Source organism: Pleurodeles waltl, chromosome 7 (genome assembly GCF_031143425.1).
Source record: "Pleurodeles waltl isolate 20211129_DDA chromosome 7, aPleWal1.hap1.20221129, whole genome shotgun sequence".
Classification (NCBI taxonomy): domain Eukaryota; kingdom Metazoa; phylum Chordata; class Amphibia; order Caudata; family Salamandridae; genus Pleurodeles; species Pleurodeles waltl.
Window position 1 is genome coordinate 1,199,307,817 of NC_090446.1, and position 27,159 is coordinate 1,199,334,975.

A 27,159-nucleotide genomic window follows, 5' to 3' on the forward strand; every position below is an offset into this window, starting at 1 on the left:
GCAAGCTTGAAAGTAGGCTTACTTGTGTGCAGAATGTAGCTATTAATGTGGTATGGCATTGCCAAGCGTGGCACCTTTTTTCTCCATTTTGGGAGCACCCTACAGTCTTGAATTCACTTGTGAAATACCCTGGATTCACAAGTAAATGTGCGGAGCACATATATGCTATTTCAATCCCCGACAGGCTGTTATGTTCAATTTTGTGTATTGTGCACTTTAATTAGCCGCTACTCTCAACACACAGCACATTTCCTGCTGAACAAACCAGCACAGCAACGCCCAAGGAAGGGACGGGTAGCAAGAATTTCAAAAGTCATCTTTATTTTGAAACCGAACTGGCATCGGTGAAGAAGAATGCAATCTGGAATCAAAAAAATACCTGTAATACCCCGAGTAGATAAGAGTAGGTGGAGGCAGCCTGGGGAAACCGAAGAGACGATTTTAAATTGTATCCCCATAGCCAACCGTAGCCAATGAAGTGCCCTATTGTTTTTACCAACCAAGTGTGTCACCCGTATTTTAAATTCTGTGGAGCTGAACGAGGGAATTTTGAGGAAGACCTACATACAGGAAGTTAGAGTAACAAAGAGGGGAGTTAAACTAGGACTCTTAGTTTACTTTATTTTTTACCAAAGCTTTGATGGAAAAGAGTACAAGTAGCCTCAAGAGGTGAAGATGATAAAACGATGCTTTAGTTGCTGCTTAGATTTGGGTAGGAGTTTGAGTCCGAGGTCAAAAAGTATCCCACGATTCTTTATAGGGCCGTCCCAGTCCTGAATTACTCTGAGGATAGATAAGAACAGAAAGCCAAGGATGATTTCCTCTTTGTCCTCAGACTTTCTGAATTCTCCTTGATGGCTTTAATACTGTCCTCTTTAATGAAGAGTTGGTGCGTATGGCCTGAGGGAAGAACTGTCAGTCAACATGAATGCATGGTATGAAATATGAATTTGAAAGTTCTTATGGAACAGTGACTATCTATAAATGTGCTACTGAAAAACAGGGCAAATAAAGGTGAGCTCTGTAAAACCCTGCCCAGAAGCAATTACCTATTCAGGGGAAAAGGAACCAACTTGGATGTGATGGGACTGATTTATCTGGTAGCTCTGGGACCAAAGTAAGGCAGCTTTGAACGCCTCAGCTTCTTAATCCAAGTTCCCTTGATCCCATTGTCAAACTGAGGATCTATGCTTTTGGCAGTATTTACACCAGAAGCATTCATATGCACACCTTCTGAACTTGCACTAAATAATTTTTTCTTTCGTTATTTCTTTTTGATTGTTGGTTTCTTTTTTCTTATTTATTTCTCTTTATGTAGCCTTTTTTATTCTTTATTCTGTTCCTTTTGTTTCTAAAATACAGTTTCTTCTTTATTTTCTGCTGGTGTATAGCTTTTAGGGTAGTTAATGTTCCTTCTGTTTTATTTCTTTTGGAAATTTTGTTCTTGTTCACTGTCATACCACACCACATTTGAGAATTTAAAACTGTTGGCCTTCCTTATATGAAATGGTGATGTTTATTTTTAATCTAAGTAGTTTGTTCTGCTGATTTTATTTTACAGACATTCGCAAAAGAAAATCAGCCGGAATCGTGAGGACATGATGAAGAGACCCAAACTGGCGTTAGACTCAATTTGTATCTATCTATGAATGACAGTAATTGATTTCGAACTATGCATTGCGGCAGAGAGATGTGTTCTTTGCTCTAGTGTTTTTCTAAATGCTCTAAAAATCCAGTGTGTTTGGTAGTGCAATACTGCATTGGATAGCGTGCATCCCTGCAGTCGGAATTAGGAACTTAATCCTAGTTTCTTGTAGAGGGTTACATTAAGTCTAGGTAGAGTGGTAAGTCTTGAGTCTTTTTTTTGAGTGTTGAACTCCACAACATTGGCCCTTGGTTTATTAAGCAAATTAAATTTTGGGATTCTTTTATTCAATTCACTGGAAATAAGTGATGATAGAGAGAGCACCCAGTTTCCCAGTAGCTCCCCAATAATAACTCCTCTATTTCATGGGTGTGGCAAACCTTGTTTTTTCATTTCAGATTTTTTTTTTAATTAACTTTCTAATTTGTTGATTGATTATCATAAGAGTTCCAAAAGATTAGCACAGCTAATCAATATTTTCTCAAATTGCTAAATGAGCATGTGCTTAAAAAAAAAAAAATAAAATAAAAAAAAAAAAAAGGGTAATGACAATGTGTATATGGGTTATGCAACATTTTCTGCCATGTGCTGTAAGGGAGGTTTCTGTCCACAATGTTCATATGAGGTTTGCACTATACCTTTGAGTTTCCGCCATGCTCAATTTCTCATGCAGAATTGTTCACTGTTGTTGTAATCTGAAAGCCAGTTATGTCAGTTAAAAATATCTGTGGTGGCCTGAAGGAGAAAAGAAAGGACTGCTAATACAGACAACAGTGAAATCGGCACATGAACAACTTTATAGCTGGGTGACTGGGTGGGAAACAGTACCTTCCAGGGATGGTCTTGCTATACCTTTACACAATCCAGAATAGGCATGTCCAAAGTGCGGTCGTGCCCCTGATCACGTTTGTTTCATACTAAGAAATGACTTTGTGATCAGTGGCCTTGGCGTGCTCCTTTTATGAGTTGTAGCAAGATTTACCCAGCTCATTTTGGGTTCAGTTGTCCAGTTCTGAGCGTTCTGATTAGGTGGCTGTGAGGACAGTGGTTACTAAATTGTTATTGTGTGAATTTGCATTTTCATTCTCCAAATACTGATCTCTTTTCTGTGCCCTTTGAAAATGTTGTTGTAACCTCTAAATTGCCCACAGATATTTGCCTTACTGTTAACTTTTACTTTTCACTATGATTTGAAAACCTAAAATAGTGACAGCAGAGTTCCAGCAGTCAGTAATATTTTCTCATCCTAATACTAAAAGCCTGTTAGTTTTAGTTTGTGCTAAATGTAAGTGGCCCTATCGTTTCTATGGATTCACTATGTTTCTGTTTCCTTAGAATCCTTGCCTATTTTTCCACTTGAGTCATGCTTAATGTTCTTTTGTTCTTGCCCATTTGTTGTGTGAATAGTTTCTAAACTATAGAATTATTCTCATACTCAGTTTTTCTCTTTTCTGCATCTGAACAAACCGACAAAGGAGACTACAGCCTGGAAAGATGGAGCTGGTTCTGTTAATAGCACTTTAATATGAGTAATCAGGATAGCAGCTTTCACAAACTGTTAGCTTGCGTTTGTTTTACAATTTTCTGTCCTCCTGAAAAGTCTGTAAAATAAAGAGCTAATAGATAACACTTTGAAATGATCAATATAGAGATGTATTTCATATATAACAAGAACACCTTGTAGTGGCAGAGTACTGGACTATTACATATATTAAGGAACAGATACTATGGTTCATAAGTCAAATAAAGCAAAAAGCACAGCTAATTTGTCAGAAGAGTAGATGTAACAGAAATGTAAAAACTTTACAAATCTGATTCTCATTGGGATAGGTTGATGATAGTTTAATTTGTTTTATTGCCTTCTTCAGGACCTGGATTATTTGATTGACCCTTATTCATTAAGTTGAACAGTCCTTTTAAGAATGTTATAAAATGAATAAATGTAGAAATACTGGCACAACTAATATTTTTAAGCACTGCAGATGTGCTTTGCTATTTTCCCCTGAAGCAACAAAAATGAGCTTGTTTTTTTTTTTTTATACTTTCTTGTATTACCCAGATTTTGTTGATTCTCAGATTTGCAACCTTAAATATTTAACATGCATAAACTCTTCAGCTTAACAACTGAGTTGTACTACTCACTACCCTGGAAGCAACACAACAACTATAATTCTGTTCACCCTCAGTAGCCTTGTCTTTTACCATGTAGCGCTATATTCAAGATGCCAGCTCTTGTCAGAGCACTGCCACTGATGTTCTAGAACTGATTACATTGTTTACTTTATGAAAGGTGCCCTGTATCATATGCAGGGCTATTACTTCAGCTGTACCTCAGAAACCGGATCAAAAGGGCAGTGTGACAAAGTGAGTCACACTTGGTGTCTCTCCGCTATGTGATAACTCAGACATAGTATTTTCAAGTATGCAGTGGTGATGGAATTGGGTACCAAAATCTGGCTATATTTTTACCTTAAATTACTGGTCCAAAGGCATACATGAGCATTGTTCTCAGTCACTGAATTGATGTTCTAAAGGTGTCTTTGTAAATAATGTACATTAAATTTGCCATGGCTTATGTTGTATATGCTCAATGGCACAAGGCAGTATGCACACCAGATCAGTTACATTCTGTTAGCCACCTTTGCTCTTCAGTGTAGTCCCAGACAAATATCAGTCCATAACACACATGCCTTTACCACTCAGGCATTACATTGTGCTGCCCTTTACAACATCTTGAAATACCATGAAGGGCTTTACTAGGCATTTGAGTGGGGTGGGGGTGGAGAGAGAAAAATATTGATATATTTAGAGGAAGGGAGGAACTCCTTTGGAAACAAATATATAGATATATATATATATATATTTTTTTTTAATATATATTTTTCCTCTCCGCTACACTTTTACAGCTACCCTTTACTACTCCATACCCCTACCATTTACTGAATTCTGCAAAACCTGTAAAATTCTGACCACCCTGTACCCTTACCCATTCCTGAACCTTAAGAAACCCTTACTACCCTACCACCCAGTACCTTTACCTCATCCATAACCGTTAAATGCGTTCCCCCCCTTTCTTAAATGACATAATTGTGTAATTAAAAAAAACCTTACCTGCAAGTTAAGTACCAAAGAAGGCCTGCTCATCAGTCAATCAGGGACTTCTTGTAGAGCGCAGGCTTGTCACCCCGAGGAGTCTCCAGGTGCTGGTGTGGTGCTGTGGGGTCAAATCCTGCGCTTGAGGTGATGGTCGAAAAGCAAGGTCTTGAGGGGGGCAGTTCAGAGACCGAAGAGGGGAAGGTCATTCCAGGATTTGGCGACAAGGTGGGAGAGAAAAGGAGCGTCCTCTGAGGCATTCGCCTTGAAGGTGAGAGACGTGGGCGAGGGAGGCCAACCAGAGATCTCTGGTGGGCTGGTGGAGCTTGAGACGCTGGTTGATGTAGGCAGGTTCGGTGTTGTGGAGGGCAAGGTACGTGTGCATGAAGAGCTTGAAAAGGCATCTTTGTTGTAAGGGGAGCCAGTGGAGGGCCCTGAGGTGGGGAGTGATGCTAGTTCTTCTGTGGAGGTCGAGGACGATTCTGGCGGTGGTGCCCTGATGATCTGGAGGCGTCCTATGAGATGTTTGGTGCTCCCGATGTAGCGGGAGTTGCCATAGTCTAAGCAGCTATTGATGAGGGCCTGGGTTACTGCCTTCCTAATGGAGAGGGGTATCCAATGGAAAATCTTGCCCAGCATGCAGAAGGTGCTGAAACAGGCCAAGGATTGTTTTCTCATGGTGAGATGGGTGTCCAGAATAATCTTGAGGTTGCATGCGTGTTCAGCGGGGGTGGGGAGGCTAGGGATAAAGGCCACCTGGTGTCGTTCCATGAGGAGGACTTGTGTCCGAAGATGAGGGTCTCCGTTTTGTCAGAGTTAAGCTTGAGGCAGTTGTTCTTCATCCAGGAGGCGATGTCTGTCATGGTGTCCTGGAGGTTGGCTTGGGTGGTGATGGTGTCATTGGTGAAGGAGAGGACGAGTTGAGTGTCGTCGTATGAGATGATGTTAAAGCCATGGGTGCGGACGAGGTCTGCTAGCGGAGTCATGTAGATGTTGAAGAGGGTGGGGCTGTGAGACGAGCCTCGGGGGGACGCCACAGATGATGTCTTTGGGGCAGAGGTAAAGGGAGGGAGGAGGATCCTTTGAATTCGGCTGGTGAGGAAGGAGGAGATCCAGCTTAGGGCCATGTCCTGAATTCCAACTGCGTGTAATGTGGGGATAAGGTTGTGGTGGGAGATGGTGTTGAAAGCTGCTGAGATTTTTAGGAGGATGAGGGCTGGTGTGGCGCAGAGGTCTAAGATGTTCCTGATGTTGTCTGTAGCTGCTATGAGTGCTGTGTCCATACTGTGGTTGGGTTGGAAACCGGATTGGGAGGGGTCGAGAAGGTGGTTGTGTTCTAGGTGGTGAGTGAGCTGGCTGTTGATTGCTTTTTCCAGACCTTGGCGGGAAACTGGAGCAGAGAGATCGGGTGATAATTCTTAAGTTTGCTGGGGTTGGCAGAGGGTTTCTTTAATAAGGGTTTGATCTCTGCGTGTTTCTAGGTGGCGGAGGTGATGGAGGCGTTGAAGATCTCTTTCAGGGTATGTGCTATTTCTTCTTGGCCGAGGTTGTAAAGGTGGTGTGAGCAGGGGTCAGTGGGAGATCCGGAATGGACAGAGGACATGAGTTTGGAGGTGTCTTACATGGATAGCTGCTTCCACTCGGAGATCAGTGGGGGGTGGGAGGTGGTGTTGGTTGGGTGATGGGGGGAGTCTGGGTTGGAGGGCTGGGTCTCAAAGTTGCTGTAGATGTCGACAATTCTTTGGTGGAAGTATACGGAGAGCTTGTCGCAGAGTGAGTGAGAGTGGTGTATAGTGTTGGTGGCGGCAGGGCAGGAAAATACTCTAACAAAGAGTTCTCTGGAGCAGTTGGAGCTGGCTTCAATGCAGGAGTTGAGAGCTTGTTTCTTGGTGTTCCTGAGTCTTAGTATTTGAGGGCTGAATAGAAGGAGTCAAAGTTTGTGGGGGTCTTGTTGACGCACCAGTGTCTCTTAGGGTACTGCATTGCAGCTTGAGAGGGCGTAGTTTGGGGGTGAACCAGGTGGCTTGTTTGGCGGGGTGGTTTGGCCTGCTTGGTTACGTACCTGAATAATACCTGCTTAGAAATATCGTGCAAGGAAAAGAGTGTGTGGTAAAGGCTGTCTACTTTCCCATGTTATTCCTTCTCTGTCTTATTGTCTGTCATCATCTTTGCATTGTTCACCATATTTCTTGAGTGATGCAAAATAGTTTTTATTATGTGAGCAGTCTTTCATATTTCCAGGTTTTTGGCCTAGTTTTCTTACACAAGATTTCGTTGATCACCAGTAAATCAGAAACATTTTGTGTGCGAGTCCTTTCTTAGCTTTTTCTTAAGAGTGACCCGGGAATTGTCTCATGCTTGCAACATGAAAGCATTTTGTAAATAATTTGGTTGCTTTTCCTAGCGTATGACTGAGCATAATGTAGTCTTACATACTTAGGGTCCTATTGTGAGTTTGGCGGACACGAAAGCCCGTCCGCCAAACTCCTGACAGGGTGGTCGCTACCTATGTGGTAACCTTTCTGCCGGTGTTAAGAGTTTCCTGTTAGGTTGGTGGGCGAAAACCTGCGTTTCCGCTGGCCTAGTAGAAAACAGGCTACAGGATTGTCTCCAGCTCGTAATCGAGCCGTCAGCAATGCTGTAGCCTGCAGGGTGCAGGGGCTCCCTGCACCCGTTCTCCGCCAGCCTTTTCATCCCGGTGCTACTGCCATGAAACCGCTGGCGGAGAAGGGGGTCGTAATCCCCAGTGCTTGAAGCACTGCCCTGGCGGATTAGTACTGCCACCAACCACCAGATGGCCGAGATACGACATCCTGGCAGAGCTGGCGGTTCCCTGGCGACCTGACCGCCAGGGTTGTAATGTGGTGGTTGTACCACCACATTACAAGCACACAAATGCTTTGTCCGATGTGAGGTTTTCATAGTTTTGTGAGAATGTAATGTCCCCCTTCATATTTCTTCTACCTCCTGTGCGGACCCTTTTTGTTTTTTCCCCCCTTTCGTATCTAGTTTCCTGTTCCTCATGTGTATCTGATATCTATCCTTTCCAAGTATGTCCAATATATCTTCTGCCCTTGTTTATAACTTTCTTTCCCCTTCACCTCCAATATGTTGTATAATTCTGCTCCCCTTTTATTTCTCCTATGTATTCAAATTTCCTCATGTGCCGTTTTCTTCTTGGCTTGAGCCCTTTATTCGTTGCTGCCTGAATGTTTTACTCCACACACTGCCAAATTTCCTACTCCTCTGATTGGCATGCCCATTCTCTTTCCATGCCAGCAAGTCTCCCCACCCCAAAATGCCAAGGAAGATAAAGTGAAGTTCCTCAGTTGTGCATTTTTCTTCTCCTGTATACAGCAGGAATGTCCATCGTTCGTCCATGAAAGCTGAGTCTATGCCATAATTTCATTATAATCTTGGACTAGGTAAATGATTCCAGTTTAGACTGTATGTACTTTTGATACCTTTGAATAGCCTAGTAAGCTGGCCTACATGGACGAGTGTCATATATGCAATACGTAGATATTGGTCCTGAAATGTCATGAAGGCGTTAAGACATGGTTAAAAAATGACCCGTAATGCACGTTATCTGTTACGTCTTTTGTACATTTAGTTTTTTTTTTTTTTAATTATTTTAAAGGGGATTCCCATTGGTTGAAATCCTTAGTTCACAGGTCTGTTTGTGCAATAATAATTGCAAAAATGTATTGTAAAACTGTTTGACTTGCAGATTCTCGTGCAAAAACTTGAGTTGCTTGTCCTTCACTAGAGCTGTGCATACTGTATATTTGTCTCGTAAAGACTGTTTTTAATTTAAACTTCAGTTGTCTGCATATGCCAGGCAAATGTGCATAAACTTACCATTGTGACATATAAAGAAGCAAAAATCCAACCAGACAATGTCCTATAACCGGACTGAATGCACATAGTCCTAGTACACTCCCAGACTGACTGCAAATTCAGGATACTTCAATTCATTAGGGGGTTCAATGACAATGAAGTGAAATACCTTTGACTAGACATGAAGCTTCATTGTGACTTGTCGTATTCTGATTCTGTATAATATTTGTGATACTTTAATACATTGTATGTTGTGGTCCTCTAAAACAGTTATGGTGTCTTGCCACATTATGCATCAGTGAAAAACATAAGGCAGATGAGTATCCTCCACACTTTTACCTTTGAAGTGTTCTTGCAGTGTGTTACTCTAAAACTCTTCAGTGGTCAGTTGCAAAATTGCTGGTGAGTTCTTCTGCAAAAAGCAAATGTGTGTGTATGCTCTTAAAGAGGTGGGTGTTAAATAGGAGGAAATCTTTTGATCAGAAAAATTAAGGAAAATGTTTTTGGTATGGTTTTTGGGTGTTACGTTGTATGTATTGTGTATTAAGGGGAAAAAAACGGATTTAAACCTAAACAGTGGTTCGAACGAAAAATACTCATTTTTGAATATATTGATTGTGTTGGATTTTGGCCTCATACATTGTGAACAAGCTATCAAGCAAAGTAATGATTTGAAAAATGAATATAGTTATGAAAAAACAATCTGCTCGGTAGATTACAGAGTTCTAGGAAATTGCTTGGCGTGCCAAAGGATTTCATCTGGCATAGGAGTGCATTTAAATGAAAAATTGTGTAAACAATGCTGTATATTTTTCAGATATCCTTCATGCTTTTGATCCTTTTATGTAAATACGTATTTAATAGTTTTTTTGTAAATGAGGGGAAACCTTGTTTATTCTTTCAATAAAAAGTGCCATATTTACGCTATTGATTATGTTCAGTTTGTTAATTTAGCACATTTTGTATGTTTATTTCTGACAGAAACTTGTAACTAGAGATTCCTCACCTTGTGATCCCTGGCGTCAAACTAGGTCTTGTTACTGTTTGCTAGCAGATTCCTTGTGTGTCGTCAGATGGCATTGAGTGGATCCATTCTGCCCCAGATGTGCTGTCGAGACCCCATATATGTGCCACCTCTATGTGCTGACACCAGTTCCTTTATTTCTGCGTCTTTCCATACGGATCCTGAGCTTCTTGAATCCTGCCACTTTGACAGAATTTTCTTTTCTCAAATTTCTAGTGTGTAGGTGTCTCTTCCCCAAAGACTACAGGGTGTATGCCTTGTTGAGGTTGTCATATCGAACACCAACAACCATGAAATATATCTGTGGTGTCTAGGATCCAAACATAACTCTGCATCTTGTGTGTGCTGCACGAAAATAAATTGCAAGGCCATCAGATCACAATGCGTAACTCACTGTTGCTGAACTCTTTAGCTGTCGAGAGTGTAGACGCGCTTTCCCTCCTGAGGCTGCTTCCATAACTGGTCATCATTAAAGTTACGGAGTGCAGTTTTGTCAAAAAACACGGGTCAATCGTCATGAGTTGCATGCCACCCCGGGCACCTCTAGGCTGGAGAGTTATCCCCCCCTCTTCAAAACTGATTCTGACCTTGATCCTGATGCACCCTAACCTTCCTGAGCCATCAGCGGTGCAACAACTTCTATGAAAGCTGAAACAGGTGTTGAATAAGTTTTTTGGTGCCCCGCTATAACCCTTTGGTGTGCCCTCAGGCCTCAAGGATACAAGGTGGCCACCAGTCGGGTTGTCACCAGCAGGACCGTCCCTGCTACCCGCTGCACCACTCTCTCGATTAAAGGTCGACCCTTCCTTTGAGCACGGTGGCTCTGGCTCCTGTGCAATTTCGAAGGTGAGCCCAGGGCAACAACCATCGCTAGCTCAGTACTGACATCGGTAGTAGAGACGATAGTCTTATCAGACTTTGAAATCCATTTCCCGCCACCCAAACAATGTCAATTTAAACCCAGAGATGTACACTCATGATGATGATGATGATGATTATGGTGGTGAGGAGGATGTAGATGACATTACTTATGGGGACACTGATGGTGATGACAATCTTTTTGAGGACCTACAAGATGCCAGTCTGGATGCCTGAGGCATTGGTCTTACCTTCCCACATCCAGCAATGGCAACTGACGGGCCCGCCTCCTTTCTGACTGTAACCAGAAGGATGGCAGAGGTCCTCAACCCTGGGAAAACCAATCAAAAACATCTGATGCCTGTCAAAGAGGCACTTACTGCTGTGCTGATGGGCATTTAGACAAAGTTAGGTTCTTGCCTCCCAGGAAACAAACGGGTGGCAAGCTGGCAAAGACCCGTGGATCTGGACTTCCTTCATAAGCAATGCGCCCCAGAAAACCTAGTGGTAGAAGCATCTACCAGTAAGCTAAACCTCAATGGTTTTTCCACCACTCTGCCTGAAAGGGAATCTAAGTGAATTGAATAATTTGTTAAACATGTATTCTCCTCTAGCAGCCTTGACCTCCAGTCCATGAATACTTCCTGTTTCCTCAAGAGATATTCGCACTCGTTATGGGACGCATTGGCGGACATTTTGCCAGCTGTACCAAATGACATCCAGCAAATCCTGCAATGGCTGATCACAGATGGCTAGGACTAACTGCCAAGATATTGCAGTTGGGACCAGGATGGTGCACCACGTAATTATTTGCTCCACGGGCTTTTCATCAGATGTCCAATAGGCCCTCACTGATATGCCCTGCAACGGTTCTGTTGTTCAGAGGGAAGGATGACTTGCTCTAGAAAGATTTAAAGAGTGGAAAGCCACCAATCACTCTCTGTGCCTAGTTTTACCTGTTCGACAGACCCCACGGCCCATGAATATCAGCAGAGGCAGCATCAATACATGCTTCATCAGCAAAAGGCCTCCCAATGCTTTCGGGGTAGAGACCAGGAATCCAGCAGGCAGCATCCAAGCCCCCAGGAGAAACATTCAACCTAGACCTAAGCCCTTCCTCTTCTGCAGCTGCCAGAAATACACTTTAGACCGATCTCTGCAGTTCACGATCGTCCAGTGGATGGACGTGTATTCTTTTACCTCTTCAGGTGACTGAGCATGTATCCAACCAATGAGTGCTCCAGATCGTGGAACTTTATGCCCCTCAGAGGATCACTTGTACATACTCTGCGGAGAGGTTCACGCTCTCTTGCTTAGGTGAGCAACAGAGAGGTTGCCAGCATCAGAGATCGGGACTTAGTGTTGTTCCCTTTATTTCCTGGTGTTGAATAAGTACTGAGGCTTTTCCCTCATCTTTAAAATACTCATATTGTCTGAAGTGCTGGCTGACGTAGACCCAGTAGACTGGTTGGTGGTGTTTGCTTCGCAGAATGCCTAGTTCCAGATTCCTGTCCTGCAGTCCCACAAATGCCACGTGTGGTTTCAGGATGTTCACGAGCACTTTCAGTTCACCGTACTCCCCTGTGACCTTACCAGTGCACTTGGTCATTCACAAAGGTGATGGTGGTAGAGCAGCTCATCTCTGGAGGTTGAGAATACCAGTCTTCCTGTACCTTGTTGACTGACTACTGAAAGCGGTCTCACCTCAAGCGGTCATAAACCACCAGCAGACAACTTATTGACGTTCTTGAGGTTTTCTATCAAATATGTCAAAGTCACACCTGATCCCTTCCCAATTGTTCCCCTTCATTATAGCCACCCTTAACACTATGCTCTTACGAGTCTTTTGTCTGCCTCATCAAGTCCAGAACATTTGGGTTTATGTTTAACCCTTGACCTGGGTCTCAGTAAAAGTGGCTCTGAAGCTTCCTGCCTCCTGCATCCTGTTTGAGGATCACCAGGTGGTACATGAAGGCTTTGCAGGGGGATCTGAAGTCTTAGTGGGCTTACTACTACTATTGCGCTACAGCGCTGTGTGCCAGTTCTGTACATTTCTGGACATTTGCCAGGCAGTTATGTGGGCATCCCTCCACAAGTTCATGAAGCACTGCTGCCTCATTAACATCTAGGTCTGGTGGGATGGGCACTTTACCCAATCTCTCCTGCAGGATTTCCTGGTCTGAGCCATTCCACAGACCCTCTACCTTGGAGGTACTGCTTTGGTATCTATTCAGAAGGTGAGGAATCTGTGATTAGAAGTCTCTCAGTAGAATAAGTTACTTATATTGAGTAACACATTTTCTGGTAGAGACTGTTACTGAAGAGTCCTCACAAACCCGCCCACACCCTTTTGTGTAGCATGGTCTTATTCAGCCCAGTAATAAGATCCCAAATCTGGAAGTCTACACCATATTCAGATTTCAGCGACTCAGTGTCTGATGCTGGTGATAGAGAGCAGAAAGAAATGCTGTCAGCCAGTGGTGCATATATGGGGCTCTGAAGCCACATTCAGGGGGCAAAGATCAGACGCACAAGGCAATTAATAGTAAAACATTTACCAATCCAGTCTGATGCTTGGGGAAATGTACAAAGTATGGAATCTGTGTTTAGGTCTACCAGAGAAGGCAATTCTGAAGGCAAGGAACTTTTTCTTATTTACACTTGAGGTGCTTGCATAGTTTGAGGGTAAAGCTGAGCCTGCCTGCTTTACCGCTTTAATTTGTTGGCCTTTAAGTCATTAGATTAGCACAGTGGTTCCCATCCTGTGGGCTGGGGACCGCTTGGGGTCTGCAAAGCCTTCCCAGGATGGCCCGCAACTGCTTAGGCAATTAAATAATGTTAACAGATTAATAAAGTGTTTACAAATAAAGCGGATAAATGTACAATTGAACATTTTAAAATGTAAATGTCAAGGAATTTGAAATTGGAGGCTAAAACTTAAATTAGTATCTTCAGATTGATTAGTGGGAGCAGTGCAGGTGCATCAAAAAGAATACAGTTTGGACGAAGTGTGGCTTCAATTAAGCTTAGAAAAGCTTCAACCTTCCTGTTCAAATTTATATTTGTTTGCAGATTAAATAAAATGTGTTACCATGTGTGTATATGTTTGAATGCTTATTACTGTACTTTTTGTGTATTGTTTTGCAGTTTTCATCATTGACTATGTTTATGCCGGGGTTCCTGGATTCCAGTAAAGAAACAGTGGGGCGGGCTCCCAGATTCCAGTAATGATTCAGTGGGGGTCCCTTGGTTCCAGTAATGATAAAGTGGTGGTCCACAGAAGTCAAAAGGTTGGGAACCACTGGGATAGGACATAGAGACGGCTTAAGTACAGAATTTTGAGTAATTTTATCTGGGGACAATTCTATGACTACTGGGGCCATTAGATGGATTGGCATAAGAGCTATTTTATTTTGTCCAGGCTTATCTGGTGATAAAAGGAATTGATGCATAAGTGATATGGTAAATTTTAAAGCAATGCTGAGTTGACTGGACAACGGGCCATTAGAAGGTGGCTGGATGTGATGAGTTAAATGGGTATGGGGAGGGCTGACATTGTTTTTCACTTTATGGGAAATTGTCAGTAGTCCTCCAGGTTGATTATGTTAGGCATGCTAGAATTACGTCCATCACAACAAAGCTACGCTTGAACTGCTAGCTGTGTCACTGACAACAATTGAAAGTCAAAATCAATGTCACCTCCACAAGTATATGCATGTTTATGTTCAAAGGCAGAGAGGGTAATGAAGAACCCTGAAGAATTCTTTAGGATAATTATTTGCACAGTAGAGAAATTATCTGCTTCAAGCATCCAAGTAGTAGTAGAGGAATTCATTCAGTGAGGCAATGGATGAGCTGTTACGGATGAACCCGTCTGCCCGACATTCAGAGGAGAATTGTGTCGTCATCTTCTTTCCATAGTCAGTTTGTTCTTGTTCCATTCATCTAGGATTCAGGGTTGGTTCATGCATCGAATAGAGTTGAATGAAGCAGACATGCAGGTTTGTGAAAACAATGGCAGGTAAACAATTTAGCTGACAATAAGCCATTATGACGATCGATCAAAGCATACCAACCAGTGGTGGTAAAGGAAAGGACCATTAATAACAAGAGTCAATCGGCTATTTGAGTTCACTAGCATTGTATGAAGAGGAGTGACAGCAAAACTGCAACCCAGGTGAAAGCGCATAAAACTGGGTGATTTGCGTCAAGAAATTAAAAGTATCTAGAAACACTAAAGTCAATGTAATGCTCAAATGGCCAGAAGTAAGGTACAACCAATGGTCAGAACAAGAAAATTGCTCTAAGGGCAAATTAAAAAAACAGTGAGTAGTTGTGGTGCTAATGCAGTCAAGCCCAGCATTAATTGCAAATAAAACTATTTATGGAGTTGACGGTTCTACTAACTTTAACAATCCAATTCTAGAGGTTAGAAATTGAAGTAATGCCATAGGGACAATGGCTATAGAAGAGTGTTGCTTTATTCAGCAACAGCATTTACAGGTGGTGACCACCGCCCAGCTAGCAAGACCATAACTGACACAGAAGAACACAGGTTCCAAAAAATTCTGTCGCACAACTTTCGAGTTTCTAGTATCTCTCAGTCCCTCGTCATGGACCCAGCAATGTCGTTGTTCCCTTGTATAACATGCATTGGCAAAGGCAATAGTCAGACTTGTTTTGTAATGAAAGTGTTTCTTGATTGATTTGTGAATTTTGTTTGGACGAATTAGTAAGATGATAGTGCATAGCAGACTTTAGAGCTATTGGTGGCAGAAAGTGTTCTCCTCTCTTGCAATGGCTGCTCACTCACCCGTTTATTGATTCATGCACTAAGGTACTCGTCTAGCCACAATTACACACTTGTGCCCACCACATTCATTGATACTCTCATTCATATAATCATTAACGAGCACATGAACCACCATTTTAATTATAAAACACTAGTAAATAACCTTACCTGGTAGTTTTGCCAATGTGTGTTGTTTCTTTAAGTTATGGCTAAGTAAGGCATACAAAGGTCCAATGAAGAAGCAAAAAGAGAAAATGCAATTCACTATAACGTTCTTACTATAGGCCACAGAAAAGCACTAATGTGCTCATGCTTATTCTGTACTTTCTCATACAGTTCTTTATAGTAGACCCTTTTCGACGCATGTTCACTGACGATTCACTAGTTTCCTTTGCCCTGCCAGACTAAAAAGAGAAGTGAAACAAAGGAGCATATGCCGTAGAAACCGCTCCATAAGAACGTATGGAATAGAAAAAGTTCATTCCCCCATGCTTAAAATGTAACCAAAGATACGCTGATAAGACGGGCAGCGCAAGTACCGGAAAGAATCTGTTGCTGCATGTTCTGAGGAGGAACACTAGTCACTACCTGCCGCGTCCTTTTCCCGGCATGCCCAGTCTCGAGTTATTTTCTGATAACTTGCCTCTTGTCCCTTAGTCTTTGTTTATTAACTCCTTAGGCAGACTCGTACAATTTAAGACAATGGTCAACATGTTTAGTTTGAGCCGTGCCTGTTTCCAGTTCGTGCTCATTCAGTCTTAGAATGGATCAGTGACCGTGAAAACACGGTGCACTATAGTAATTTGTAAGATCACGTGTAACACACTACCTGCGTGTTGACTTTTAACAGTGTAATAAAAATCCACCTTTGCATGTCTGATTTGCATATGCTATTCTCAAGAAATATGTCAGGAATACTGCCTTTATCGTAACTTTTCCTGATACGCAAATCAGGCCTATAGTTTGATCAGTTGTTGCTACCACAAGCAGATCACTACTGCTGTATTAAGCATGTACTTTTCCACAAGTCAAAAATGAAATGGGTTGCTTTGGCAGGATGTGTATGGTTTAACACTCCTTTCTGAGGAAAATTGCTTACTTGAATTTTTTTTGCTATACTGTAAAGTAATTGCCACTACATCTGTGACAGCGAGAGGTCCTTGTGTGGTGTTTTACATTATTTTATTAGTTTTCCTTATAAACAACAACATACATCGTCATACAATGGATCTGTGCATTTATGGAAAAGACAGAACCTTAAGTTACAGGTAACACACCTGAGTATTTACACATACAGTCAGTATTCAGAGGGCTAGGCATACCTTTTGGTCATCATATCTTGCTTATCTGTATGGGTAGGCCTCGATGAGACCTAGTAGAAACACTTGTACCAAGCTGTCTCAGGAGGGCTCAATTATATAATTCAACAGGCTGTCCATCATAGCTCGGTGAGTGCAAAATAGAAGGCATGTGTGTTCTGCTATATTGAAAGAGGGTGTATTGTATTGCCTGACGGTTCCCCTGATGTCCCATGGCCTGGCCTAAAGAACCTGTAATTCTGAGCATTTTCAGCCAGTTTGCCATGACCACAGTAGAAAGGTTCTTTGAGCAAATCTTTTAAGCTAGGGGTCAGCCCTTGGCCTGTTGTGTAGCCATTTTAGTTATAGCTCCATGCACGTATTTTAGCAGAACTAGGCCTGCCGCTGTGCACTTTAAACCTAGATATATTTTATTCAGCTTTGTTAATTATTTTAACAATAGCCACATTTGCGGTCTTGTTTTTTATTCTCTCTATCTAGCTGGGTTTCATTTTGCCTAGACCAGCATTGCGTTCCTAAACAAGACATTTTGTTCACTCTGTGCTTCCTTCAAGGCTCCAGTAAAATGGGTTGCCAGTAAACATGGTTACGTAGGGACATTTACTCAGAACATGAGCTGTTTTATTATAAAAACACTTCCCTGTCCCATACACGTCAGAGGGAGATTCCAGCCAGATGACCACAACTGTATGCTGATTGCTGAATGGAATTTCACTTTCTGTACCAGTTGAGTAGGTTACATAGGGTTTAGTGTGACTACAGTATTTTGGCCCCCCATCCTAACCTGCTCTCATTTGATGTGTTTGTGTGCTCTTTTTGTACTACAGTCAAACCAATAAATTACATAGTAGCTCAGCACTGCACAGTAGTATTGTTCTCGACCAGGCACTGCAAATCCATCCTTATCATAGGGCAAGGTGAAAAGGTGAAGGTGTTTTTTTTTTTTTAGTCTGGGATTTTTAGCTCCCTATACCAGTCTAATAAACTGTATTCAAAGGGTGGAGAAGAAAGTTTTACAAAGGGATGTTGGTATGTTGTTAAATAAATATAGGAATTTGGGGAGAATTATAATTTTTATCTTGGTGACTTTTCCCGTCATGGATGGAAGAGCTATCTAGTTCTCTATCTGATCATACCGAGCTATCCGTAACGGTCCAGGATAAGCCATCATCTAGATCCACAGACAAGAATTTCCATTTATCTGACCAACCGTTCACACCATCTGACTGAGTGCCCCGCTTCTAGTTTCTTGGCGGCAGCCATGACAGGTAGGATTACAGATTTTCCCTAGTTTATACTGGTTCCAGAAAATCCACCAAATCAAATTATTGAGCGGAGGACAGCCATAAGTTTAACTTCTGGGTCTTTACACAAAAAGCATGATGTTCTCTGCATACATCGATAGCAGGACATGCCTGCTTGGGAATGCATTGCCTCGGCAATCATGGTTCGTGTGCTGTCTGCATCGCAAGATGTTTGACTGACTGGGCAAACAGAAAGGAGGAGAGAAGCCATCCTTGTCTGGTGACTCTCTGGGTGATATAGGGTTATGATAAATTTCCATTGACGCATAAATGTGGCGTTGGTTTAGCCCATAGCAGTTTAATGAGGTTTATGATGTTATAACTTCTCCTATTATGAGTAGTACCACAAATAGAAAGGACCTCTCTATGAGTCAAAAACTTGCTCCACATCAATGAACACCAATATAGCATCAATTTCAGGATTTATTTGGTGGATCAAAACAAAGAATGTTCTTAAATTATTAAATGTCACTCTTCCTGGAATGAATCCACACTGCTCTGGCAATATGAAGCTGGCCATAAGTAGGTTTAGTCTGTTGTTTATCCCCTGTGCTAGGGTTTTATTATCTGTGTTTTTGAGGGATAGTGATCGGTGAGATTTACAGTCTTGTTTTTTTTTTTTTTTTTAGAATGGCTGTGATTACTGTCTATCTGATGCTCAGAGGGTAGGATGCCAAAGTCAGTTACGTCTCTGTTAGTTGCAGGCAGGCATTGCCTTAAATTATTTGTGGAGCTCAAGAGCGAGCCAATCAGACCCTGGAGTTTACTCATCTGACATTTCCTCTATCACTACAATCCGGGTTGCCTTAAATTCTTTGTAGAACTCAAGGGTGAGCCCATCAGACCAAGGAGCTTCCTCATCTGGTATTTCCTTACTACTGCAGTCTCGTGTGGTCATGGGTTTCTGTAAGTGGGTGCACATCCCCGCCCCCTTGATCCAGGCCTGTGCTGTTCAGTCAAGAGATCATCTGGGTTTATGGTAGCATTGGTGGTGTATGGGTTGTGCAGCGTGTTTTAAAGGTGTCCAACATATTAAAGCATCTAGTTGTATCTCCAATGTCGGACTTAAGGTTGTGGACTTGTTTGCTTATCAATCTGTTTTAATATTAATGCTACGGTCCTACTGGGGTGTTCCCCTTCCCTGTACATATCCTAGCAGTTAGTCTCTTACCAAAAAATGTACTCTTCTTACCCACCACTCCGTGTATGAGACAAGAGTCTCATTCGATACCTTAAGGGTCTTGGGGTCATGAGTCTTAGCATGCTCATTCTCCGAGTCTGATAGTGTTTGCTCAAAGTTTTCTAATTGTGTTCCTAGTGTTTTTAGTACTTGAGTGTTTATCTATTGTGTATCCTCCTATATAAACTTTAAATATTTCCCATACAGTAGCTAGTTGAGGGACTGAGCCCACGCTGAAATTTAAGAATTCTACTATGGTGGTTCCCATTCTGAATGGAACATGGCATCGTGAGGGCTCTTGTCAGGAAGCACCATGAGGGGACACAGCAATAGGTTTTTGGTATTAGTGCGACAGGTCCATAGTCTGAGAGTGTACGTGGTAAGTGTGCTATGTCAGTGATCCACTATAGGATTGTGTGAAAACTGATGCATGACAGCATATTTTGTACTGTAAAGTAATGAGAGTATGCTCTGCTGGGCTAAATTCTAGCGCGCCATGCGTCATGTAATTCATTCAGTGTTAGCATAGTGTGCAGGAGTTTGGCAGACCACGAATGGTCCACCCTGTTTGTGTGATCACAGTATATCTCGGAGCAAATTGTCAAGTTAAATCCACCTTCCAATATGATGTTTCGCACATTTCTTTGTCTGTAGTTTGCTATTATCGTTTCAAAGAACTTTGGGCCCCATTATGAGTTTGGCAAACCTAAGTTTCCGCCCCCTGGCCTAGCGGGAAACAGGCTACATCATTGTCTCCGGCTCGTAATCGAGCCAACAGCAATGCTGTCGTCTGTAGGGTGCACCAGTATCCTTGCAATGTTCACTGTCTGCAAAGCAGACTGTGAACGTTGCGATGGTGCTGGCCAGGTGGAGGCCTGCCCATGCCAAGTGCATGGGCAGTGTACACCCCCTCCCCCCGTAGCCCCCTGCACCTGTTCTTGGCCAGCCAATTCATGGTGGTGCTACTGCCATGAAACTGCTGGAGGAGAACAAGGTTGTAGTCCCCAAGGTAGAGCTACCCTGGCGGATTAGGATCTCTGCCACCGCCAGACCACTGGGATCCAAGATCCTGGCGGAGCTAGGTGTTCCTTGGTGGTCTGACTGGTAGGGTTGTTATGTGGCGGTCGGACTGCTGCATTGGTGGCGGTCCAGACCCACCACGAGTGTCTATAGACCACCACGCTCGTAATGCCTTTGTTTGTCTATAATGGGGGCACAGGTGTTGATTAGTGCGACAGGCACAATATGTATTCCTTCTTCAATTATAAACACCCTGCCTTGTGCAACCTCTTGCTTGTATGTAAGTTTAAAACAAACTGATTTCTTAATCACTGTTTCCACTCTGCAGAAGTATGAGCTAAAGGAGCTTAACTATTGGGGCCACAGGAGGAACCAAATGGATCGTTCTGGAAAGGGTGCAAGTGAATATCATGAGTCTCCTGTAGCATAGTGATGTGCGCCTTGTTTCACATAAGACATGCCATGATTAGGTGGTTTTTTTGGGGGCTTTTTTTGTTTTGTTATAGCATTACCCAATCCTCTTACATTCCTAGAAACAATACTGACTTTATGCATTATTAATTCAACATATCAATGTAAATAAATTAGTATTCACCCAAAGTCTGGTGTGCAAATGGGTCAGTACAGCGGAAACTGAAAACAGTTCTAGCCTTTGGGTACCATATGTAGAGAAAGAGAAACGTAATTGCCTACATGCAGCTATGCCATCCAATCCTGTGCTTTAAAGTACAGATGGATACAATAATCAGCTCCAAGAGTCCACAGTATTGAGCAGCCTGTTTGTGCCACTTGTAACAGCAGTATAAAGCAAGACATATTTGAATCCATTGAAAGCATTCAAATGCAGTGGGGACCAAGCGAGAAAAGTATTTGTGTCAGATGCTAGATGGAAGGTTGAAAATCTTGTGAGTTTTCTCAAGGTGTCACCACTGGGCTTCATGACTGTATGGCGGAATTCAGTCGGAGGTTTATGTAGAGTGCTTCTTGTCTTTTATTCTGCATCTGGGTTGGATGCTAGGGGAGTAGTAGACATTGCATCAGCTTCATGTTTCTTTTGTTTTACAGTGTCATTGGCAAGCTTCATGGTGTCTTTCGGTGTATGACCTATAATGGCTCAATCGCCATGCTGGATTTATGGGTGCACTGAGTAGAGCATTGATTATGTTATAATGTATGGAGCTCTGTGTCGCTTATCTTATATGGAAGCCTTGACTAGTGGGATGTTGAAAGCCTTTATTACACCACTGGCTCTTGGGGAGTTTGAAAGGTACCAAGGCAGTTGCTTGATGTACCTGGCTGATGATGGCATGAATGAGGTTTCCCTCTTGAAGGAATAAAGAAACTTTGAAGAAACTCAATGGTGTCCAGAGAATGACTACATTTTAGTGGCAACGACTTGGCCAGCCAATTGCCAATGGTCAGGTGGACACCAGACTGCAAACCCAACAGAGACTGATGCTGTGGTGTGCCTATCATTGCTGGCATCCTGGAACCCTTCTACTACGTGGTACGATGCACTATCCTGCACAGAGCTTTGCCCTCTGAGTCTTATAATTAACATATGCCCCAAGCTATGTTGTCCAGCGAACTCTGACTGTCTTAAGCGCACACAAAGAATCTGGATATGAAATAATGCAGTGTAAAGAAGTTTAACTGGCCTCTTCTTTGTGCTCCCCATGCCTGAATTGTGCCCCTTGCCTATACTGTGGAGCTACACGTTAAGCACTGACCAGACAGTGCTGTTAGGAGGAGTGTGTGCAGCCTTTGCAAAGACAAGCGCATTTAGGGCCAGATGTATCAAAGGGTTTTACCCATTCTATGTCTATGGGAAAGTGTGTTTGTACATATGGCCCTTAGTTTCTTCCGCGTTAATCAGTGCTCCACAGCTGTACTCAGTGCATCCAGAAGACACCAGCCCTTGCAGTCTCCCTCGCACCATATTGACCTCACGAGCCTCACCGTATCGACTGCCACATTCTGCAGCATTTAGCCCCACTGCACCTTACCTTTAATTTTAAACTGCCCCTTTTGCCCTTCAGCTTTCGGAGTCACTGCTTTGCGACCTTGTCATTCCTCACCAGAGGAAGTGCATTTTCCCTTGCGTGCCTTATGTTAGTTGTTTTTTCATTGACCACTGTGATTCATAATGTTGCACCTGCCACCTTATGGATATTGTTGGAAGTGCAAGCTTGGACAGACAAACTATTTGGCAACTCTTCAGTGTTATTATTTATATAATATAAACTGTTACCAATATGAACATTAGTCAATCAGTAGTCACACTGCCACCATTTTTATTTCTGCTAGATGATCCTCCTATCGAATGGGAGTACTGGATAGACATGTTTGAGAATTATTTGGTGGCCTTAGAAGGTACTCATTTTTCGTCAGCAAGGAAAAAGGTGATTTTATTAGGTTCTTTTGGAAAGGAGGGCCAGCATGGATTTAAGAATTTACCACCAGTGTGTGGCATCCAATGGAATGCCATTGAGGATGTAGATAAGGAGGCAAAATTGTGACTTCAAAATAGGTTTGCAGAAACAGTCAACATAGCAATGAGATGCCACAAGTTCTTCACCCAACCCTGCGCCTGGGGAGTCTGTGCATGATTTTGTGGCCAGACTTCGTGAGCGAGCTGCCAAATGTCAATTTGGGTACTAACTTGACTGAAGAAATGACTAAAGAACTAATTTGTGATCAGTTAATTGTTCAATGTTGCTGTAGAAAAATGCAAGAACAATTGTGGGCAGCCAGAAATCCCTCATTGAATGATGCTATAACCATAGCTAGAGTGGTTGAGGAATAAGAAAGATGCATGAAGGAAATGCAGAAATCTAGTGTGGAAAACAAACCAAGTTTGGAAGTGGCTGAGGTGGATGAAGCTACAGAATTGGTCAATGTGGTGAGAAAGACATTATCTACCATTAATCTCAATTCAAGCAAAGCTGGAGACACACTAGAGGGAGCAACAATAAATTATCCTATGAAGAGCACATCCTGGTTGTGCTGTTGATGTGGAAGCTCATAATTTGGGAGATTTAAAAAACTGTAGCGATGAACAATGATTGTCGTAAGCTGGGGAACGAGGGGGACTTCATATGAGCCTTGAGCAAGAATATAGCTTCTGTAGAAGTTAATGATTTGGACATAAAATACTGGTGACACATGGTGAAACCGACCACAGGAATGAAAACTGGAAAAGGAGATCATGACCAAAAGCTGACTTTAGCATAAATGATGCGGTTGTATCTTTGATGGTGGACTTGGGATCATTGGCCCCCATTTTACCTAAACAGTTGTTCGATAAAGTGTGGCCTAAGGAAGTTTTGCACAATACCGTTGTTTTTTTTTAAGGACTACCAAGGAGCAAACTTTGGTGTTGTGGGGTACTTTATTGCTGCCATGAAGTTCCAAAGGAGGATGGCCAAAGGGAAAGTGTACATAGTGGAGGATGGACCACCCATACTAGTGTGGTCTCACCAATATGACTTGCATACTGTGGAGAACCCCAGAGCAGACAATCAGGTAGTGATGGTTATGGAACATGAAGATGTAGACAAGATTTTGGAACAGCAGAAGGAGGTATTTGAGAACAAGTTGGGGCTAGCCAAACAATACTTGCACCAACTCAAGCTCAAGAAAAACACCAAACCCGTAAAGCACGTAGCAAAGAAACTGCTGGTTTCAGTGAGGCATAAAGTAATGGAAATATTAGAGCAGATGATCAAAGATGATGTGTTTGAGACAGTGGAGGCCACTAAATGGCTTTCACCAGTGTTCATCACAAAGAAAGTGGATGGTCCTTTGTGATTCTGTGTGAACTCGCAGACAGACAACGGTCCATCATATTTTGGAATATGTCTATAAGGTGTCTAGGAATCCCTGCCTGAAGTATATCCAATGTAATTGTTTACAACAGACTTATCTCACCCATGTGCGTATTCACCGCATGCTCCCTGAGACTGACCCCCAATTGCCCATTATGCCTGTGCCCTGAAGTGGACTTCTATCATAGACGATTCTGGGTAGAGGTGCTGTTACTGCTGACAGATCTTATAGCTTGGACTTTACCTATCGATCCCCTGCAGTATATGCTTGGGAACCTACAACATACACACAAATACAAGTATGTCACAAAATCTTTGACCTAGCCTATGTCCTAGCAAAGCATTGCATACCAATGGCTTGGAAATCCCCAGATGCCCTGCCTGACGCCGCTCTGGCTGCGGGACCTGGCTACGAGTTGACTGCAGATTTCATGTCCTGGCACTCGCTGCCAGTACGACAAGGGGAGACACCACAGTAGGATGCTTGGGATGCAAAAATAAATTGACAGTGAAGACAGATGGCAGGCCGACTTGAGGGAGCTCATTCAATGAGCCCCATTTGGGCAATACTCTAGGTTAATAATAATGGACTTTTTGAAAATGTCATGCACAGCACTCTTACTCTCTTAGAGTGTTCAATGCTGTACTGTTGCTTGTAGCTGTAGAGGTCTAGAACCATGTGCTGATTTGTATTGAGGATGTGCTGGCTTCCGATGTTTTTTGCACAATTTGCACCTAATGTAAAACTTTGTTGCACCTTGTACATTTGTTCTATCACTGTCATATGTAGGCTCTTAACAGAGATAATACTTAAGCTCAATATTTCTAATTCACATTTAACACATAACATTTATTCAATGAATTAACACTCTATGAAGTTAGTATTCTGTGCTTCTCTTAAACACTTTACTTTGGGATTTTTGCTACTATTGTTAATACCCTTACAAAATGCCGGATCAAACTGTAATCCTGAACGTTTTTGGTTCCTAGTTGGCCATATCTTACTATTAGCTTGTTGTTCTACACTACAACATCCAAAACACTTGTCAGAACCTCACTATGTTTGAAATGTACCCATTTTTCTAGACACTTTCACATTCTTGATCTCAGTGGACTCAAACTTTTTATTCTCTGGTGCTTTATTCTTTTTCTTTCTGTCCATCTTACTAATTACTTACGCCTTCCTTATGACTGTCAACGCATCCTTAAGGACTGTTCACCATCCAGCCATAATCTCACTTGTATAGCTTTGCTTGATGTATGCATGATAATCTGACCTTTGATTATTTCATCATGCAAACTGCCAAACCTTCAGGTTGCTACTAATTTTTAAAGCAGATACATAAAGAGTAATAGCTACCTAAATCATGTAAAAACATTCATGTAAATATCTTCCTCCCCTGCTTTTTTCCCATTTGATTCTATTACCGTATATCTTCCAGTCCCAGAAAATGTAATAATAATCTTTTTTGAATTCAAAGATTTTTTTTTAACAGTATCGATAGAATTTATGAAATTGGGGCTAGGCATAGTAGCCCTAATGCATTCTTCTGGGTTTCAAGATGAATACGTATTAGTGCTCTTTGATTACTTCTTCTATTCCACATCTCTCAAAATTTGTAAATGAAATCAGTAACAACTCCCTTTTTACCTTCTTATCCAATACATTAATTACTGTAGGCATTCCTAGTACTATTATCACTGATAATGGGGTCCCATTTGTGCCAGATGGAAGGAAAAAATTAATTACTGATCTTTCTATCAAACCTGTCGAAACTCTTTTACACTGTCCTAAAGCTAATGGTTTAGTGGAAAGGGCTAATAGAATGGTCAAAGATACATTACAAGTAGCCATTGTATCAGCCAAACCCATTTTTAATAATGTAGAAGAAATGATTGGGTCTTATCACATCATATCTAATAGTGTCACAGGATTGTCACAATTTATTATGCGCAGAGGCACGAAGCCAGAGTCTAAACTGATGCCTAATTGGCTATCAGAACATAAAAGTGTTATGTTGGATAAAGAGGAGATGAGGGAGAAAATTCTATAATATCAAATTGATACACAGAGTGGTACAACAAAACAATGAGGAATGAAAAGGCAAAAGTGGGACAACGGGTTCTGGTTAAGAAACTGGTCAACAGTAAAAACAAATTTTATACATTTTACAAGCCAGAAATAATCAAAGCTGTAGAGTGGAATGTGGTGATCATGGTAGATGGTCGTGTGTGAAGCATCGATAGACTGGCACAGTGTCTGAGCAGTATGTTACAGGATAAAGATTTATTTATGAGAGGAGAAGACCCTAATGGTATCACCAGGAATATTAGAGGCGACAAAAGCGAGGTACACCATCTAGTGTGGCACCAAGACTATCAAATGAATTAACAAGGACCCCTAGTTTTGTTTTTTACCCCCAACCTTTTCAGGTGTCTCAAACTACATCTCAACTATCATTCCAAAATTGTATGACTCTCTGAACTATTACCTTTGTCTTGCTTGTAAGTTAAGTACCATATTTAGGACTTGTTTTGGTTGCCTTCAGTTTTTTTGTGTTCATTTCAGAGTTTGTAGCTATTTATCTACAAATTTATTTCGTGTATTCTTTACATATCTAGACCTGTTTGTTTCTCAGTTAACGAAGGGAGATATGTTGTAATTTGTTTCCTGTTGGTATATTCCTTCTGTCCTGGTTCCACCTACCATCAACTGCCTGTCAGAAAGTGAACTGCTGGGCAAGACAATAGACATACCCTTGTTATGTTCTGAATTAAGTCTTCAACATGCATCTTTTCAGTGTCCTCTCTTTAGGATCATCTGCATCCAAATTCTGTAAGACACAGACATGATCCACACGGTCTTTTTGAGGTCCTGTATTAACAGCAAAATGGAAATCTTCCCTCTGTCATAAGCAAGGCATGGATCTCTGCATGACGTTCCGTAAAAAACATACAGTTCTCTACAGGGTTAAGCTAATCGCCACTTTGTAAGGTCACATCTAAGGATTGCTAACTCACAAACAGATAAGAAATAACCTTTATTCTGCAGCCCTAAACAACAGCCTTCACCTTTGCCGATCTATATTCAACTGTTCCTCTATACAAATCTTACATACCTTCGAATCCTTGATCCCTGATATAGCAGTGAGCGAGGTAATATAAAGTAATAAGCAAATAACACTCCAGTATGGGACATCACCCTCTTTACTAACACCTCTTATTGGGTTTACTTTTTTCCCCTCACTCAGCCCTAA

The 27,159-nt window shown here is 42.0% G+C and overlaps 1 protein-coding gene across 3 annotated transcripts in view; it reads left to right on the plus strand.

The window, feature by feature from the left end:
• The window catches only part of LOC138246099 (Golgi apparatus membrane protein TVP23 homolog B-like), a 66,031-nt gene extending 56,531 nt beyond the window's left edge, over nt 1-9,500 (plus strand). For all 3 annotated transcript variants that reach the window (XM_069200340.1, XM_069200338.1, XM_069200337.1), the window contains one exon: nt 1,562-9,500. In XM_069200340.1, coding sequence (XP_069056441.1) covers nt 1,562-1,594 — 33 coding nt within the window. In that variant the 3' untranslated portion in view covers nt 1,595-9,500. The remainder of the gene's footprint in view (nt 1-1,561) is intronic.
• The last annotated feature ends 17,659 nt before the right edge of the window (nt 9,501-27,159 follow it).